Source organism: Ranitomeya imitator, chromosome 9 (assembly GCF_032444005.1).
Source record: "Ranitomeya imitator isolate aRanImi1 chromosome 9, aRanImi1.pri, whole genome shotgun sequence".
In the NCBI taxonomy this organism is placed as follows: Eukaryota; Metazoa; Chordata; class Amphibia; order Anura; family Dendrobatidae; genus Ranitomeya; species Ranitomeya imitator.
In genome coordinates this window covers 41,980,974-41,999,469 of record NC_091290.1, presented here as the reverse complement: position 1 = coordinate 41,999,469, position 18,496 = coordinate 41,980,974, and the positions used below count along the sequence as shown (strand labels likewise).

Below are 18,496 nucleotides of genomic sequence, written 5' to 3'. Positions count from 1 at the left end.
TAGGGACACCACTAATTATAAGATAAACAGTAACCGGCATGTCTGAAAACACCCACAATGTGCTTTATCATCATATTTACCCAAGTCCACACTACTACCTTCTTTAGCAATGATAAAGGGGTCTTTTTCACTGTGGTCACAGGTACTGGTCTTCACAAAAGTGACAATCAAGTACCGTATGTTCCTGCAGGTAGGATACAGAAATATCCACATTTACATCAGTGGCCAAGCATTGGTGCCAAGGTCCAACTGTCGTACCATAGTACTAGAGAATCATCCAGTAGGACCCGGCCTAAAAGGGGTTGTCCGGTCAAAACCGATAAGTGTGCAATCACTGTGCGTTTGTTTAAAAACATTTCCGTTTTTTTTTTCTTCTGGCTGCACATATAAAGTCTATGGCTCCGTACAACAACAAACAAAAACACACACGCACAAAAAAAGCCACGTTCAGCACACGGATGGCATCCATGTGCCATTGATATTTAACACCGCAAAAGCATATGAGAAGCTATGTAATTTCTTTTATCCATCAGTGAAAACCACTAATGAAATGGATTGGAAAAAAAAAATGGACACACTGATGATACCGATGCCATTATTGTGAATGAGGCCTTAAAGCGTAAAATTGCAACATGCTTGTAAATATAGGCAACTCCACAATTTAGCTGTAACTTTTTTTCCCCCCGATTATTATGTATTGCTCATTGTTAAGGGTACCAACCAATGCAGCACTCTATCAAAGGTGGCTGGTCTCCTAGGCAAGGAATGCAGCACCTACAAGCAAAATTGTTGGATTCAAACCGCTTCAGGGCTACTCCGTTCCTCCAATGCTACAGAGGCAAAGCTACCTCTGCTTAATGTAGAGAGCACAGTTTGGGCCAGAGAAGCACCCATGAGACTGGTCTTAACGATCAATCCAGGGGCAGACGGACAAGAGTAAGAACAATATTTGGGCCCTTTCCAGTCCAATAACTCATCAGTAGGCACAATTCCACTTTTTTTGGAGCTGGAAGTGGGCGCCCTCGCCTCTTGAGCCCCTCTGTGGTTGCACCAATAACGTGCGTGCAACTGGGTCGATCAGGACCACAATGCGCTCCTATCATCGGACAAGAAGGTAATGGAGGCAGGAAAGTGGTGCCCCTTACCGAAGACATTGGAATAACTCTTTAAAATGGAACCTGTCATGCCCCACAAGATCCCAAAACTGCCATGATGGTCCTATTTTTGAATTGTAATCAAGTTCTTTAGATTCTGAAATGCTCCTATTATACCTGGCAAAAACGCTTTTATATAGGGTTACTCATTATATGAAAATTATCCAAGACAAGTCCATTGGGACATTATTCACCCAGACTAGTGAGGCCTCAGGTCCTAGAATCACTCTCCCCCAGTGTGAATGACTTCTTCATTGTCCCAGTCATCTATTCAGAGCAGGATATTGCCCACTTGAACTGCAGATCTGAGGAGGACAGAAAGAAAAATAAAAGGACTAGCTGGGGGGAACAGATGCTCTGCTGGTCTGGTCCTCGTAAATTTACATATATTGAGTGATGCCATTTAAAGAGATTTTCTTGCCAAAACAAAACAGGATAGTTATGCAACAACAAGCAATGAAAGTCTTATTCTTGAATTGTAATTGAAGCTTAATAGCGGCATCACTGGCCCCTGTGCAAGAACAATATACGGGCCTTTTGCAGCCCAAGAGCCCCTAAAAATGCAAAATTGCATCTGCTTTGGAGGTAGATGGGCCCCTTAGCTCTTGGGCCCCTGCAGCCAGGTATGTCTGACCCCGAGCGGCATTGATGGCCTGAAAGGTAGGCAGAGGTCTCGCCAAGTACAGTGGGGCAAAAAAGTATTTAGTCAGTCAGCAATAGTGCAAGTTCCACCACTTAAAAAGATGAGAGGCGTCTGTAATTTACATCATAGGTAGACCTCAACTATGGGAGACAAACTGAGAAAAAAAAATCCAGAAAATCACATTGTCTGTTTTTTTATCATTTTATTTGCATATTATGGTGGAAAATAAGTATTTGGTCAGAAACAAACAATCAAGATTTCTGGCTCTCACAGACCTGTAACTTCTTCTTTAAGAGTCTCCTCTTTCCTCCACTCATTACCTGTAGTAATGGCACCTGTTTAAACTTGTTATCAGTATAAAAAGACACCTGTGCATACCCTCAAACAGTCTGACTCCAAACTCCACTATGGTGAAGACCAAAGAGCTGTCAAAGGACATCAGAAACAAAATTGTAGCCCTGCACCAGGCTGGGAAGACTGAATCTGCAATAGCCAACCAGCTTGGAGTGAAGAAATCAACAGTGGGAGCAATAATTAGAAAATGGAAGACATACAAGACCACTGATAATCTCCCTCGATCTGGGGCTCCACGCAAAATCCCACCCCGTGGGGCCAGAATGATCACAAGAACGGTGAGCAAAAATCCCAGAACCACGCAGGGGGACCTAGTGAATGAACTGCAGAGAGCTGGGACCAATGTAACAAGGCCTACCATAAGTAACACACTACGCCACCATGGACTCAGATCCTGCAGTGCCAGACGTGTCCCACTGCTTAAGCCAGTACATGTCCGGGCCCGTCTGAAGTTTGCTAGAGAGCATTTGGATGATCCAGAGGAGTTTTGGGAGAATGTCCTATGGTCTGATGAAACCAAACTGAAACTGTTTGGTAGAAACACAACTTGTCGTGTTTGGAGGAAAAAGAATACTGAGTTGCATTCATCAAACATCATACCTACTGTAAAGCATGGTGGTGAAAACATCATGCTTTGGGGCTGTTTCTCTGCAAAGGGGCCAGGACGACTGATCCGGGTACATAAAAGAATGAATGGGGCCATGTATCGTGAGATTTTGAGTGCAAACCTCCTTCCATCAGCAAGGGCATTGAAGATGAAACGTGGCTGGGTCTTTCAACATGACAATGATCCAAAGCACACCGCCAGGGCAACGAAGGAGTGGCTTCGTAAGAAGCATTTCAAGGTCCTGGAGTGGCCTAGCCAGTCTCCAGATCTCAACCCTATAGAAAACCTTTGGAGGGAGTTGAAAGTCCGTGTTGCCAAGCGAAAAGCCAAAAAAATAACTGCTCTAGAGGAGATCTGCATGGAGGAATGGGCCAACATACCAACAACAGTGTGTGGCAACCTTGTGAAGACTTACAGAGAACGTTTGACCTCTGTCATTGCCAACAAAGGATATATTACAAAGTATTGAGATGAAATTTTGTTTCTGACAAAATACTTATTTTCCACCATAATATGCAAATAAAATGTTAAAAAAACAGACAATGTAATTTTCTGGATTTTTTTTTCTCAGTTTGTCTCCCAGAGTTGAGGTCTACCTATTATGTAAATTACAGACGCCTCTCATCTTTTTAAGTGGTGGAACTTGCACTATTGCTGACTGACTAAATACTTTTTTGCCCCACTGTATAATTATTCTTGTATTTTCTCAGAGAAACACTAACATGCTTGAACAAAATAAGAACATCCCATAATCATATTAAACTACTATATGTTCTTCTGAACAGACATTTGCATAACGCAAGTCCATTTTATCGCACTGCAGTCTCAGTTTGTCTTTGGACTGCCCTTTAACTCTGTGAAATATTCCTAAGAGGTATCCTGCTATTATGAGAGTCAGATGGTAAGAGCCTATTTACATGCATCTGATCTACAAAGTCACGCAGCCATAAATCCAAAACATTTTTTCATTAGGGCCTCAAGAAGTTGGTAAGAGCAGTGCACATTCTCCAGGGTTTTGCATGGACATGTTCTACCTGAAAAACAAGCTTTGTCACATCACTTGAAGGACAGGCGGCAGAAACTTTTTTTTTTCTTTGAGCAACAAACTTGAGAACTAAAATAGAAACATTTGGGATTCCATGTACAAACCAATTTTAACTCATAAAAAAGGAGATCAGGCAGTCACTCAATGATGGATGCACGTGGGGGAAAAAGAAAAAAAAAAACACAAAAAAAAAACAACAACAACATGCAGAATACTATTTTTATTTTATTTTTTTGTAATGCTTGCTGTGAATAAATTGCACAGCACTAATTTATTGTGACCCTCTGCTTTGACTTGGACTCTTGTGATCAGGTCTCCCAGTTGTTTGCGTGAAGCTTGTCTACCTCTCATGTGCTAGTAAAATGGTGGACACAGACTAAAAAGGGCCCCTGTGAAAGAACAATGTATGGGTCCTTTGCAGCCCAATAGCTTATCATAATGCAAAATACCACCTGCTTTGGAGGATTAAATGGGCCCCTTTACATCTTGGGCCCCTGTGCGGTTGCATAGGTTGCACCTATGATATGTCCGCCCCTGTGCTAGTATGCAGTCCTTTAATGGAACATAAAAATGTGTGCTGCCGTCTGAATTTTTATAGATTTCTGCATATTCCCCCCCTCCTACACAGAAGTCATTAAAGAGAATGTCCAGGACCAAGACATTGATGGCCTATTGTCAGGATAGGTCATCAATATTAGATTGGTGTAGGGCTCGTGCACATAATTTTCTCATGAGTGCCATCCGTGGTATTCAGCAGATATCATGAGTGAGCGTACTATTTTATGAGGCTGCCAATGCTTCTGATATATTCCTAGGACCGAATGTGGGGTGGGGAAGGGTGTTTTAGAAGGAGAGAGAAAAAAAAATAAAAAAAAAATAAAAAAATCGGCAATGCAAATCTGTGAGGCAGGGATCACACACTGCGAGATACAGCCGAGTCTCACAGGTTAAAACCAAGCTCTGGCACCGGCACTCCAGAGCGGAGCGTGCGGCCGCATAGCAATACATGGAGCCGCACGCTCCGGAGTGCCGGTGCCAGAGCTTGGTTTTAACCTGCAAGACTGCCGTATCTCGCTGTAGTGTGATCCCGACCTAAGTCTGTGAAAAACATTGGACCGCACTCGGATGACACCCAAGTGCAGTCACAAACTGACATAATGGAGAAGGTGGTGAAACTCTTCTTACCCCCGCCCCTCTCTCCACATCCTTGAAAAATTAGAGTCACTCAAAGTGAACAGAATAATGGGACCGTTTCTCAGAAGGAGGAAAAAAAAAACAGTCGTGTGACTTTACAGTTAGTCGGACACCCCCACCGATCAGTGGACACCTGGTGAAGCAACCACGGAAGATCACAACACGGTACAATGTGTAGTGTTCGTCTACGGTACTAAAGCCAAGTCAATATTAGCTGAGCTGCAGTACCAGGGTACAGCCCCTACACAGTGGATGGAGTACGGGCGTTCCAGCATTAAAATGCAATAACGAGCGATCAAAAGACCGTATCTGCACCAAAATGGTATCAATAAAAAAAAGTCAGCTCGGGACGCAAAAAATAAGCCCTCACCCAACCTGAGATCAAGAAAAATGGAGACGCTAAGGTCTCGGAAAATGGCGCAATTTATTTATTTATTTACACAAACTTAGTATTTTTTTTTTCACCACTTAGAAAAAGAACCTATACATGTTTAGTGTCCACAAACTCGCAATAAACATAAGGATAAATGACCTCGGGGAGATCAAAACATCCAACACCGCGGAGACACCATCACGTGTTTCTCAACGCAGCGATCCACAACACTGCCCCCATCCCTTATGGGAAATATGCAAATGCATGTAGAAAAGCCGCAGAGACACCATCACGTGTTTCTCAACGCAAGCAATGAATAGCCAGGTTTTTCACCGGGAAGGAACAACCACGGGAAGGGCAGCATCCAAAAAGGAAAACCACCTATGCCAAAACATGGTATCCATCCACAGACAGCTGTTTCGGGGTATTTGCCCCTCATCTGGCTATTTATTGCTTGCGTTGAGAAACACGTGATGGTGTCTCCGTGGCTTTTCTACATGCATTCACAAACTCGCAATGACCTGGAGAATGATAATGACAGGTCAGTTTTAGCATTTAGTAAACATGGTAAAAAAAATTTATTTTTTTTTAAAAAGTTATGGAATTGCACTTTTTTTTTTGCAATTTCACCACACTTGGAATTTTTTCCCCATTTTGGAGAACATGATATGGTAAAACCAATGTGTTGTTGGAAAGTACAACTTGTCCTTCCAAAAACAAGTCCTCACATGGCCATATTGACGGAAAAATAAAAAAGTTATGGCTCTGGGAAGAAGGGGAGCGAAAAACAGATGCAAAAACAAAAGAGGGCTCCTTCATGAATGGGTGAAAAAGAAACCGTCAGCATGATTTTCGAAAGTAAAGACAGTAATCAGTGTTGGACTGGGGTGGCAAGGACCCACCAGTAACCTTGACCCTGGGGGGCTCACTATTCAGCTACATGCAAATATTACATTTCCTTCATTCACAAATGTATCTGTTCTTCTACATAATAAACTAGGTTGTTCCTTGGATGAATGATGAAATGCTACATTTGTCTGTACATAGTGTATCCAATGCGTTAGGCCAGCTAATGCTTGTGTTGGGGGGAATGACTTGCTCCTGCACAGGGGCCGACTGGGGAAAACCACCTGTTGCCCTGTGGGTCAGTCTGAGCCTGGCTGTAATGGCAATGGCACTGCAATACTGATTAAATTGATGTCTTTGGTAAAGAAACTTTGCAATTCTTCTTTAAGTTAGTATTTGAAGTTTTTCGAAAAATTCGATTTTGGTGCACAGGGGCCGGACTGTGCACTGAGTTCTCTCCTCATTGTCTGTGATTCCCCAGCATCCTGAGTCTTTCTGGAGATTTCAAGCAGATGAGGCAGGTCATTCATAGACTAGAGGCAGGCCGAGGAACCACAGACAAGGAGGAGAAAACCGATAGCACAGGCCGGCCCCTGAGCACCGAAATCTAATTAGCAGAAAACTCCAAATGAGGATTATAGGAGAAGAACAACAACAACAAAGTACATTCCTTCACCAAATGTATCAATTTAATCTATATTACAGCGCCATTAAAGCCATGCCTTTACATTACCATACTGACAAGCTAGAGTGGTGCCAAATAGTTTCTGCAGATGTACCATGATGTATTTTTCTTTCGTAAAGGTGGGTTCTAAAGTATATTTATACCAATAGTTACTGACTATAAATATGCCAAAACCATAGATCTGGCTAATGGGTAATCCATGGACATGTCACTGTCAAAGACGATGAGACGAGCAAAGCATTGGAAATAAATAAACAAATAAAATGTATCATCCCCGATTGACCAATACATGCACCGAGTGTCAGACCCATGTTTGTAAATAGATTTAAATTAGCAATATATTAACCATAATACTCATCCACGCTCAACTTAAGCCCCTATAAGCACAAAACTACGGAACTAAAAAAAGTCTTCCCTGCAGACACCAACGTAAGCCGAGACTCCTGTAGTGACACTAAAGATGACCGTCCAAAAGAAAAGATCAAACGTGGGCAACAGACAACGACAAGATGTAGAGAAAGCCAGACAGACCAGTCTGTCCCAGGTGAATTTCATAGATACCGATACCAAACTGTGGTCAGGGGACAGGTTGGGTGACGGTGATGTCACAGCATGACAAGATGTCACACCCTGCTAGCTGCTTTGATTTACCCCTTAAATAAGCTGAGCCATCACAGGAAAACAATACTTTTCTTTTTAACAGCAGTAGATTTACTGTACACGGCGGTAATCGACAACTTACACATGTACATTATATTATTACTAGATGGCAGCCCGATTCTAAAGAATCGGGAGTCTAGAATCCATATATACTTTATTTATTCAAATGTAAGAATAATACAATTAATAAATAATAGTAAGAAAGAACAAAAAATGGCTGCACTCACCAGCTCTTGACAATTCTTGTTATTTAAGGTACAGTTACACAGGATCCATGAACATGCTTATGAGGGGAGGGATGAAAGACATCAGACGACAACTTTGCGTGTTGTGGGCAGTGTCAGGTAGTAGGAAAATAGCCAGTTAATAATAGGCAATAGTTCTTTGCAGGAATGCAGATATTAATAAATAGGCAGTTTATATTGCAGAGAAATTGCTGGGCAATAATGGACAATGTCCTTATGTGGCAAATAATAGAGCAATATACCCAATGTGGCAAAGAAGAGGTTAATAAACGGCAGTCTCTCAGTATAACAGTCAGTGAATAATAGGCAGTATATGGAGAAAACACCAAACAAAAGTTCAAAATTGGTGTGAAAATGTCACTGAACCACTTCACAACTAAATATATATAGTTTTGGTAAATGGTATTATCATTTTTTTGACGAAATTCGGCAGGAGCTTGAAGAGCAACGTCACTGGGCCCGCCTCCACGCAGTAGAAACTTGCTGTGAGGTAAAAATTCAAAAATCACACCAAAATGGCGGGCGGAGTGTGTCACAGTACGGCACGTTTCTGATTGGTCGCTCGCAGCAGGCGGCAACCAATCAGACACTGGACACTGTTGACGTCACTTATCTCCGGACATTAGCTCCGGACATTAGCTCCGGACATTAGCTCCGGACAGGAAGTTGGCACAAATTGCAGGAAGTAGTATTCTAGGCAATTATATATTAGATACACAGCCAGTATTGTAATGCCACATGTAATAATATTTTAGACATTCTCCTCTATAGCCTAACTTAAATGATGTTTCATAGCAATGCATGGGACTAGCGGGCCCCAAAAAGGTAAGGGGGGAATCCATTGTGATGAAATATTAGACTACAAGGGGCCCTGTGTACTGTCCTGGCACAGGGGTCCACTTCTGTCTGTGTCTGCCCCTACATAGGACAAAGACTATATGAACACTGGACATAGTGCACATTGCTCCATCATATACAACACCCTTTATCATCAGCTGCTGATGCTTTTTTAAGCTAAACAGCATAATCCAATTGAAGTCAATGAGATGTTTGTTTTCTACTATGCATTAGATTAGATGGAAACAAAAGATGGATGAACATGAACTTCATTTCTGTTTATCACCAATTCACTTTTTTTTTAATTATTTAAACAGAACTACATATATTTTCCTAACCCTGCTAAGTTAGTTGATACAAAAGCATAAAGAGAATGGCTTTCTAATATAAAGCAGATATGTGACGGATTATAAACAGCGATTTAGGGTCTCCCAGGAAAAAAAAATTTTTTGGGACATTTCCCTAAAACTAACTTTATTTTGGAACTTAAAAAGGAGTGGTCTCAACTCTGAAAGTAATATCTTATCCAAAGAATAGGGGATAACTTTCAAATCGCTAGTGGTCCAACCATTATCACCCCCAAGAAACAGGGATCTTAAGAGCCCCAGCGGAATGGGGCATGTGCAGTGGCACTCCATTCAATCTAATAGGAGCGCCAAAGGTCAGCCGCGTGCTGCACGCTGCAATCGCCAGAGATCCCATTAAAAATAAATGGAACAGTAGTGCACACGATTGACCTCCGCTCCATTCAGCTATGGTTCTTCAGAGTCCCAGTTCTGGAGATGGGGGGAGGCCATGGTGGTCCAGCGATTGAAGAGTTATCTCCTATCCTGTGGATAGGGCATAACCTTTAAACTGTTTAAAAAGAGGTTGTCAAGGGTAAAGGAATCACCAGATGGGCAGGTGATAACTTGTGGATAGGTGGGTGTACCACCATCAGATCAGGGAATTTTTGTCTGCTACGAAATTGACCTGCAAGGTGGACCCCCGACTGCAACTTCTTACATTCTCTATGGTGCTTCCTAAAAAAAAAAAAATGAGTATAGTGCTAGCACTTGACAGCCCCATAGAGAATGAATGAAGCCGTGGTGGAGTGTGCGCCAGTCTAAGGCTATGTGCACACAATGCGGATTTTGCTGCGGATTCGCCGCAGTTTCCCATGAGTTTACAGAACAATGTAAACCTATAGGAAACAAAAAACGCTGTGCCCATGCTGCGAAAAAAAAAACGTGCGGAAACGCAGCGTTTTATTTTCCGCAGCATGTCAATTCTTTGTGCGGAATCCGCAGCGTTTTTCCACCTGCTCCAATAGAAAACTGCAGATGTAAATCCGCAGCGGAATCTGCAATAGAAACCACGATAAATCCGCAGTAAAAACCACAGCGGTTTTCCCCTGCGGATTTATCAAATCCGCTGCGGAAAAATCCGCAGAGGAGCGTTCTACGTGTGCACATACCCTCATGGTGATCAAAGTTCCCTGTCCTGCCAATTGGTGCGAGTGGTCAGATCCACGCTGATCAACAAGTTATCACCTAGCCAGAGGATAAGAGATTACTTGTTTATACTTGGAAAAGCCCTTTAAGAAGTTGACGCAGGGGTGTAACTCTAGATAGCACAGGGGTTGCGGTTGCCCATGAACACTGGCGCCTAGAGGGTCCCCAAAAGATTTATTTGGGCCCTAAGACCCGAGATGGTAGGAGATCTCCGCATGCGGTTGATTACCGATATCATGGCAGGTCATTATACATTTTCCCAAAATTAAATATTAGAGGTAACCCCCAAATAGGGTCACCCCGACCTCAGCCTTCATTCACACTGGGTAACGTGTAGGTGTAACGGCGGTCTCTTACCCCAGGCCAGGAACTCGGTGACATTCTTGTCCCGTCGCAGCGGTGGGGCGTTACATTCCTGGCACAGACAGATCATCACGTCTAGGAGGGTCTCCACGCTGAGGGAACCGCAGTCTCCGCCATAAGGACCTTTGAGAACCATGTCCTCCAGCTTCTTCAGACGCTTTTCCACAGACATGTCGGAGGGTTTTCTTCTTTTCCCAGTTTGTCCGACAAGGCACAGATGGGGGTCCCACTGCTCACAGCATGTCCAGCCCTTCCCCAGATGTGGAGGGACAGTCCTTCTGATGACTCCAAGGCTTATCAGGGGGGTCTTTAAACTTTTAGGCCACCATTAAAGCTTCCTTGCCTGTGGTGCATGTAATAAGGGGTTACTTCCAATGGCCACATACAGTGTGCTGCACCCTGCAATGGCCGGTGGGCAGCTGTGCGAGTCACACCAGTGCCACCCATACACCCAGTGTCATGCACACGCGTGCCAGCCACAGGGCACACAGTGCCACCCTACAGCAGCGCCATGGCTGCCCGGCACGGCCACTCACCCGCCTCAGCTCCGTGCCCCCCGTACGTGGCTGTCTACCTCAGCGCTTCCTGTAAGGGCTGCACTCCTCTCTCCTTCCCTCACCTGCACAGGCCACGCCCAGCACACGGGGAGAGGGGCGTGGCTACACGCTCACCTGGAAGCCACGCCCCTCCCCATGACTCTCAGCACACGGTACCGCGCAAGCCCCGTGCTGACCAAGCGTCTAACCTGCGTCATTTTTTGCTCTTGAGTTCATAAACTCATTACCTAATCTCATTTACCCCCTTCATTTATTAGTATGGCTTAGTATTAGTATCATGTACATTCTTGGATTGCTGATGTATAGATATGGATATCAAAGATGGAGTTTTCTGGATGAGAATCTAACAATCTTATCTGCTATCTGGTCTAAGTCCACGTTCTCATTTGCTTTTTTTCCTATTACGTTTGGTATCCGCACCATAATATGCTCGGATTTTTCTTCTTCTTTTTGGATGCGTTTTTGTTGCAGATTTAATGCAGTAGTATTATTATTTTATTTTTTAAATGCTTTTGTTGTGCTGATAAACATTGTAATTCCGCACACAGCGACGCAATTGCGACTTTATATGCATTTTTTTTAGGCTCCCCATAGAAGTCTAAAACAACCACAAAAACATGGTTCCATAGGGTCTTTAGACCCACAGTGGCCATTTTTTTTTTATTATTTTGATCAAATGGTTTTGATAACATTTTATTGATACAGTAACATGTCGATTGCATGCGTTTATTTACCTGCGGATTTTAATTAAGATCTAAGGGGGAAATCCACAAATAAAACGCATATGGAATATTGACGTGTTGTGGATTTCAAACATGCAACGCAGGAAAAAAAGAAAAGAAAGCACAGAGGGCACGAGATTTCTATTAGTGCCATCACCAACTGTGATGAGCGAAGGTGCTGGGGTAAGGTGTTATCTGAGCATGCTCGGGTCCTAACAGAGTGTCTTCGGTGAGCTCGAATATGTTTGAGTCCCCGCGGCTGCAGGTCTCATGACTGTACGACAGCCCCAACACATGCAGGGAATATCTGTTTGTTAAGCAATCCCTGCATATGATCCAACTGTCGAACAGTCACGAGATATGCAGCTGCGGGGACTTGAACATAGTATTTGAGCACGCCAAAGGCACTCTGTTAGGACCCGAGCATGCTAAGGTAACACCGCTTCCCAGCACCTTTGCTCAGCACTAGTGGTGTGCACATAAGGGGCCGATTCATCCAAATGCCACTTTTTATATTTTTATACCAGTTTATACAAGTGGTGCTTAGTACACGTAGTGACATCGACCATCCGCGAAACTCATCACTAACGTACCAGTTCCTAAGTGGAGTAGTATCGCTTGTGAGGTGCACGGAGTCACACGCCGCTGAGAAGTGTTACATTCTTAATGAACTCCGCACACTTACCCCACCACGTCTCTTCGTTAGGACTGGCATTTTCCAGAAATGGTTCTTTATTCAGATATGCTATTGATGCACTCTTGGCTTGGTCGGGCCGTTCAGTGCAACCTCCCATTTTGAATTCCGTCCTCCCTTTAACTCAAGTACAGACAGAACTGTCAATCGAGAAAGATATAGGCGGATAAGAAGTAGGTGAGAAGGTGCACTGAACTGCCGGCACATGCCAAAGGGGCACCGGGTGCCTCATTCAGCAACCTGTGCAAGCCGCACAGGGGCCCAAGAGGTTTGGGGGCCACTACCACCTCCAAAGCAGGTGGAATTGTGCATCACGATGAATTATTGGACTGCAAAGGGTCCATATATTGTTCTTGCACACGGGCCTCTTCTGGCAACTACAGCGGCGGATCTTGGCACTACGGCTCGAGTCACTCACAACGTATAAAAAGAAAAAATAATAATCGGTCCATTTTTCACGGCCGAGATTCACAGAAATGTTTCTGAACAGTGATCTGTATGTCATCCGTGTGCAAAGTGAGGATGTGATTCTTTCTCATCAAAGTATCCGTGTGACATCCGTGTGGCGAGATTTTCTCGCCAGCTTGCAAAATGGACATAAAATTGAAAACATGTATACAGTATATATATATATATATATATATATATATATTTAGCAATACAAAAATGGAACAGCACAAGTCCAATACTTATCTTCGGGTGCAGAGCCCCCAAACAACCTGTCCACTGGTTGTTCTTGGTCAATATACTTCACAAAAATAGGCAGCACTCCAAATTCTTAGAAAAATGTGCAGGGTTTTATTATACCCACATCTCCGTGCAACGTTTCGGCTCTGAATGAGCCTTTCTCAAGCAGTGAGTATGGTTACAGACAGCATATATATAGGGACAAATCCCCATCATCTTTCAATCAAAGCCAATTGATAGACATCATGTGTTACATAAATCTTTACAATTTCTATAAAGTGCTATAGTGCTCTCACTGTGCAGACATTATAAAGTGAACATTCATATTAAGCCAATTACTGTCATTCCTTTGTATTTACCTCTGGAGGGACTACATATAGAATGTAAGTCAGCAAGGACAGGGTCCTCTCCACTCTGTACCAGTCTGTCACTGTAAATTTGTTTTGTAACCCCTTTCTCATGTACAGCACCATGGAATTAATGGTGCTATATAAATAAATAAATTATATATATACATATATATATATATATATATATATATATATATATACATACACTAGATTGTGGCCCGATTCTAACGCATCGGGTATTCTAGAATATGCATGTCCCCGTAGTATATGGACAATGATGATTCCAGAATTCGCGGCAGACTGTGCCCATCGCTGATTGGTCGAGGCAACCTTTATGACATCTTCGTCGCCATGGCAACCATTATGACATCTACGTCGATACTGTGCCCGTCGCTGATTGGTCGAGGCGAATTCGCGGCAGACTGTGCCCGTTGCTGATTGGTCGAGGCAACCTTTATGACATCATTGTCGCCATGCTGTGCCCGTCGCTGATTGGTCGAGGCCGCCAGGCCTCGACCAATCAGAGACGTGGGATTTCCAGGACAGACAGACAGACAGAAAAACCCTTAGACAATTATATATATAGATACACACTGCTCAAAAAAAATAAAGGGAACACTTAAACAACAGAATATAACTCCAAGTAAATCAAACTTCTGTGAAATCTAACTGTCCACTTAGGAAGCAGCACTGATTGACAATCAATTTCACATGCTGTTGTACAAATGGAATAGACAACAGGTGGAAATTATTGGCAATTATCAAGACACCCTCAATAAAGGAGTGGTTTTGCAGGTGGGGACCACAGACCACATCTCAGTACCAATGCTTTCTGGCTGATGGTTTGGTCACTTTTGAATGTTGGTTGTGCTTTCACACTCATGGTAGCATGAGACGGACTCTACAACCCACACAAGTGGCTCAGGTAGTGCAGCTCATCCAGGATGGCACATCAATGCGAGCTGTGGCAAGACGGTTTGCTGTGTCTGTCAGCGTAGTGTCCAGAGGCTGGAGGCGCTACCAGGAGACAGGCCAGTACACCAGGAGACGTGGAAGGGGCCGTAGGAGGGCAACAACCCAGCAGCAGGACCGCGACCTCTGCCTTTGTGCAAGGAGGAACAGGAGGAGCACTGCCAGAGCCATGTGAAATGACCTCCAGCAGGCCACAAATGTGCATGTCTGCACAAACGGTTAGGAACCGACTCCATGAGAATGGTCTGAGTGCCCGACATCCACAGATGGGGGTTGTGCTCACAGCCCAACACCATGCAGGACGCTTGGCATTTGCCACAGAACACCAGGAGCGGCAAATTCGCCACTGGCGCCCAGTGCTCTTCAGATTAAAGCACACTGAGCACATGTGACAGACGTGAAAGAGTCTGGAGACGCCATAGAGAGCGATCTGCTGCCTGCAACATCCTTCAGCATGACCGATTTGGCAGTGGGTTAGTATTGGTGTGCGGAAGCATTTCTTTGGAGGGCCACACTGCCCGCCATGTGCTCGCCAGAGGTAGCCTGACTACCATTAGGTACCAAGATGACATCCTCAGACGCTTTGTGAGACAATATGCTGGTGGGGCTGGCCCTGGGTTCCTCCTAATGCAGGACAATGCCAGACCTCATGTGGCTGGAGTGTATCAGCAGTTCCTACAAGATGAAGGCATTGAAGCTATGGACTGGCCCGCCCGTTCCCCAGACCTGAATCCGATTCAGCACATCTGGGACATCATGTCTCGCTCCATCCACCAACGTCACGTTGCACCACAGACTGTCCAGGAGTTGGCGGATGCTTTAGTCCAGGTCTGGGAGGAGATCCCTCAGGAGACCATCCACCACCTCATCAGGAGCATGCCCAGGTATTGTAAAGAGATCATACAGGCACGTGGAGGCCACACACAATACTGAGCATCATTTCCTTGTCTTGAGACATTTTCACTGAAGTTGGATCAGCCTGCAACTTCATTTTCCACTTTGATTTTGAGCATCATTTCAACTCCAGACCTCCATGGGATATTAGTTGTGATTTACATTGCTAATTTTTAGGTTTTATTGTTCTCAACATATTCCATTATGTAATGAATAAAGATTTGCAACTGGAATATTTCATTCAGTGATATCTAGGATGTGGGATTTTAGTGTTCTCTTTATTTTTTTGAGCAGTGTATATATGTCAGTGACACACATTATATATATATATATATATATATATATATATATATATATATATCTTTATATTTCATACAGAGATAGATAGGATAATAGCCGATAATATATTTGTCGGGTTCTGTAAAATCATTACCGAACCCGACAGGATATGAGACATGGTTTACATACAGTAAACCATTTCATATCCATTAGATTTTTACATTTCCTTCACTAATAATGTTAGTAATGTGTGTGTGTAAACTGTTAGAGCTGTAGGTGTTAAATTAAAGGATTAATTCACGGAAAAACTGGCGTGGGCTCCCGCGCAATTTTCTCCGCCAGAGAGGGAAAGCCAGTGACTGAGGGCAGATATTAATAGCCTAGAAAGGGACCATGGTTATTGGCCCCCCTCCCCCTGGTTAAAAACATCTGCCCCCAGCCACCCCAGAAAAAGCACATCTGTAAGATGCGCCTATTCTGGCACTTGGCCACTCTCTTCCCACTGTCCAGTAGCAGTGGGATATGGGGTAATAAGGGGTTAATGTCACCTTGCTATTGTAAGGTGATATTAAGCCTGGTTAATAATGGAGAGGTGTCAATAAGACACCTCTCCATTATTAATCCAATAGTATGAAAGGGTTAAAAATACACACATACATTAAGAATAAAGTCTTTTAATTCAATAATTAAACGCACAGGTTTAACATCTTTATTACACTCTCAATCGAAGCGAAGCCCTCGTTCAGCTGTAAAAAAAATTAAATTAAAAATGAACAATATCCCACACCTGTCCGCCGTACAGTCAAGTCTCACGCTGTAAATCCACCTCAAGGGGTTAATTCGTTTACAACACGGAGCGGTGCTAATACTACCGGCCGGGCTGTAAACCACGGAGGTATGAATGAAAAGCTACCTGACCAGACATGAACTGATTAGCGTGGGAAAGTTTCTGAACATTTTCCCATGCTGTCAAGTTCACCACGTCAGATGGGGAGTCTGCATAGCCTCAGTGACGTCAGCGGTAGGCCTTTTCTGGGGTGGCTGGGGGCAGATGTTTTTAGCCAGGGGAGCCATGTTCCCTCTCCAGGCTATTAATATCTGCCCTCAGTCACTGGCTTTCCCACTTTGGTGGAGAAAATTGCGCGGGAGCCACGCCAGTTTTTTCCCGTGAATTAATCCTTTAATATAACACCTACAGCTCCAAAATTTTACACAAACTACTAACATTATTAATGAGGGACATTTAAAAATCTATCCATAAGTATGCAATGGCTTACTGTACTGTATGTACACCATTTATCACATCCTGTCGGGTTCTGCAATAATTTTACAGAACCCGACAATTCAATTATAGGCTAATCTGCAATCTAGCGCTGTATGAAATATATATATATATATATATATATATATATATATATATATATATATATATATATATATATATATACCTATACTAAGTGTATACATTTATTCTATCTATTCTAACCTGTCAGTGTGATTTTACTGTACACCGCACTGAATTACCGGCTTTTCTATAGGACACCGCTGCGTATTTCTCGCAGGTCACACTGATGGTCCGTGTGGGGTGCGAGTTTTTCTCGCACCCATAGACTTTCATTGGCGATTCTCAGCCGATATACGGTGCAAATCGCAGCATGCTGTGATTTCTCTCGCACTTATAATATGGCCGAGAAAACAACGGATGATAGGAGCTGCCCCATAGATTAACATTGGTCCGAGTGCTACGCAATTGTTTTATCGCATAGCCTCTCGTCCGTACTACGGTCTAGTGTGACTCCGGCCTAACAAACAGGAAATGCCTCCATGTGTTGTGGCTGTCGAACAGACATGAGACATGTGCAACACCCGCTAGGGCCGTGGGGTACTCGGGACCGGGTCGCACGGCTCTTAAAGGGGTGGTCACGGCAGCGGTGACCTGGTCCGTGGCCCTGGGCGCGTAATTAAAAGTAATGGATGATGGAAATTGAATAAAGTTTGTAGGGAATAAAGGGAATGTTCGTGACTGTGGTACTTGGCCAGGGATGGCTGAAGCTGCTTAAAGGGACAACTGTGGCTGTTGGTATTGCAGCAGAGTTGGTATAGCTCCCCACAGATGGAGCGGGGCTCCAGGGCTACCTGAACAGTCTATGAGGGGTTGTGGATGTTGGGTGCCGGAATAATTGGAGGACACAGGGACTGTAGTTTCTTTACCTTTAATTGTAGGTGCAGCCTGGCGCACAGGTAACAGGTGGTATTGGAGATCTGGGCAGTCTGGAAGCAGTTCAGAATTCCCCTAGCCAGGTGGGGTTTGGAAGCCTCCCTACTGCGCTGCTCTCTTGGTTCCTGATGCTTGTAGTTCTCCTCAAGTCCCTCTCTCAGTCTGTTCCTTAAATGGAATACTACCCGCAGGGCAGGCAGCTTGAGCCTGTTCCAAGGGTCACTCCCTCGTGGTGACTTTGGGCTCTAGGCTGCTGCTGTGCCTTCGGGTGTTAGTTGTGGCTAGGAGACCTGTAATCTCCTGTACTCTGGATTTGGCTGCGGGGTCTGTAGTTCCCACACAACCACGGACTCCGGTGTCCGCTCTGTTGCGCTCAGGGTATGTGCACACGTCAGGTTTTTTTCCTGACAAAATCCTGAGAATTCTGCCAGAAATCCGCGTTTTTTTTCCTAGCGGATTTCTCGCAGAATTTGCGCGTTTTTGCGCGGATTTTTTGCGGATTTTTAGCGTTTTTTTTTTTTCCTGAATGTCCTTTTTGCCATGGAATCCGCAAAAAATCTGCAAAAAGAATGAGCATGTCCGTTCTTTTTGCGGAATGCGTTTTTTTTGCGGAAAAAAACGCTA

At 43.9% G+C, this 18,496-nt stretch overlaps 1 protein-coding gene across 3 annotated transcripts in view; it reads right to left on the bottom strand.

Moving 5' to 3' along the window:
* Window positions 1–11,112, bottom strand: part of CDC42BPG (CDC42 binding protein kinase gamma) — a 137,235-nt gene extending 126,123 nt beyond the window's left edge. Inside the window, exons 1-2 of one of the 3 annotated variants that reach the window (XM_069739471.1) lie at window positions 11,036–11,112; window positions 10,494–10,842 (exon numbers count right to left, since the gene is read on the bottom strand). In XM_069739471.1, coding sequence (XP_069595572.1) covers window positions 10,494–10,671 — 178 coding nt within the window. In that variant the 5' untranslated portion in view covers window positions 10,672–10,842; window positions 11,036–11,112. Of the gene's footprint in view, window positions 1–10,493 lie in introns of all 3 variants that reach the window. The other 2 variants (XM_069739470.1, XM_069739472.1) reach the window with 2 other exon arrangements.
* Window positions 11,113–18,496: the final 7,384 nt, after the last annotated feature.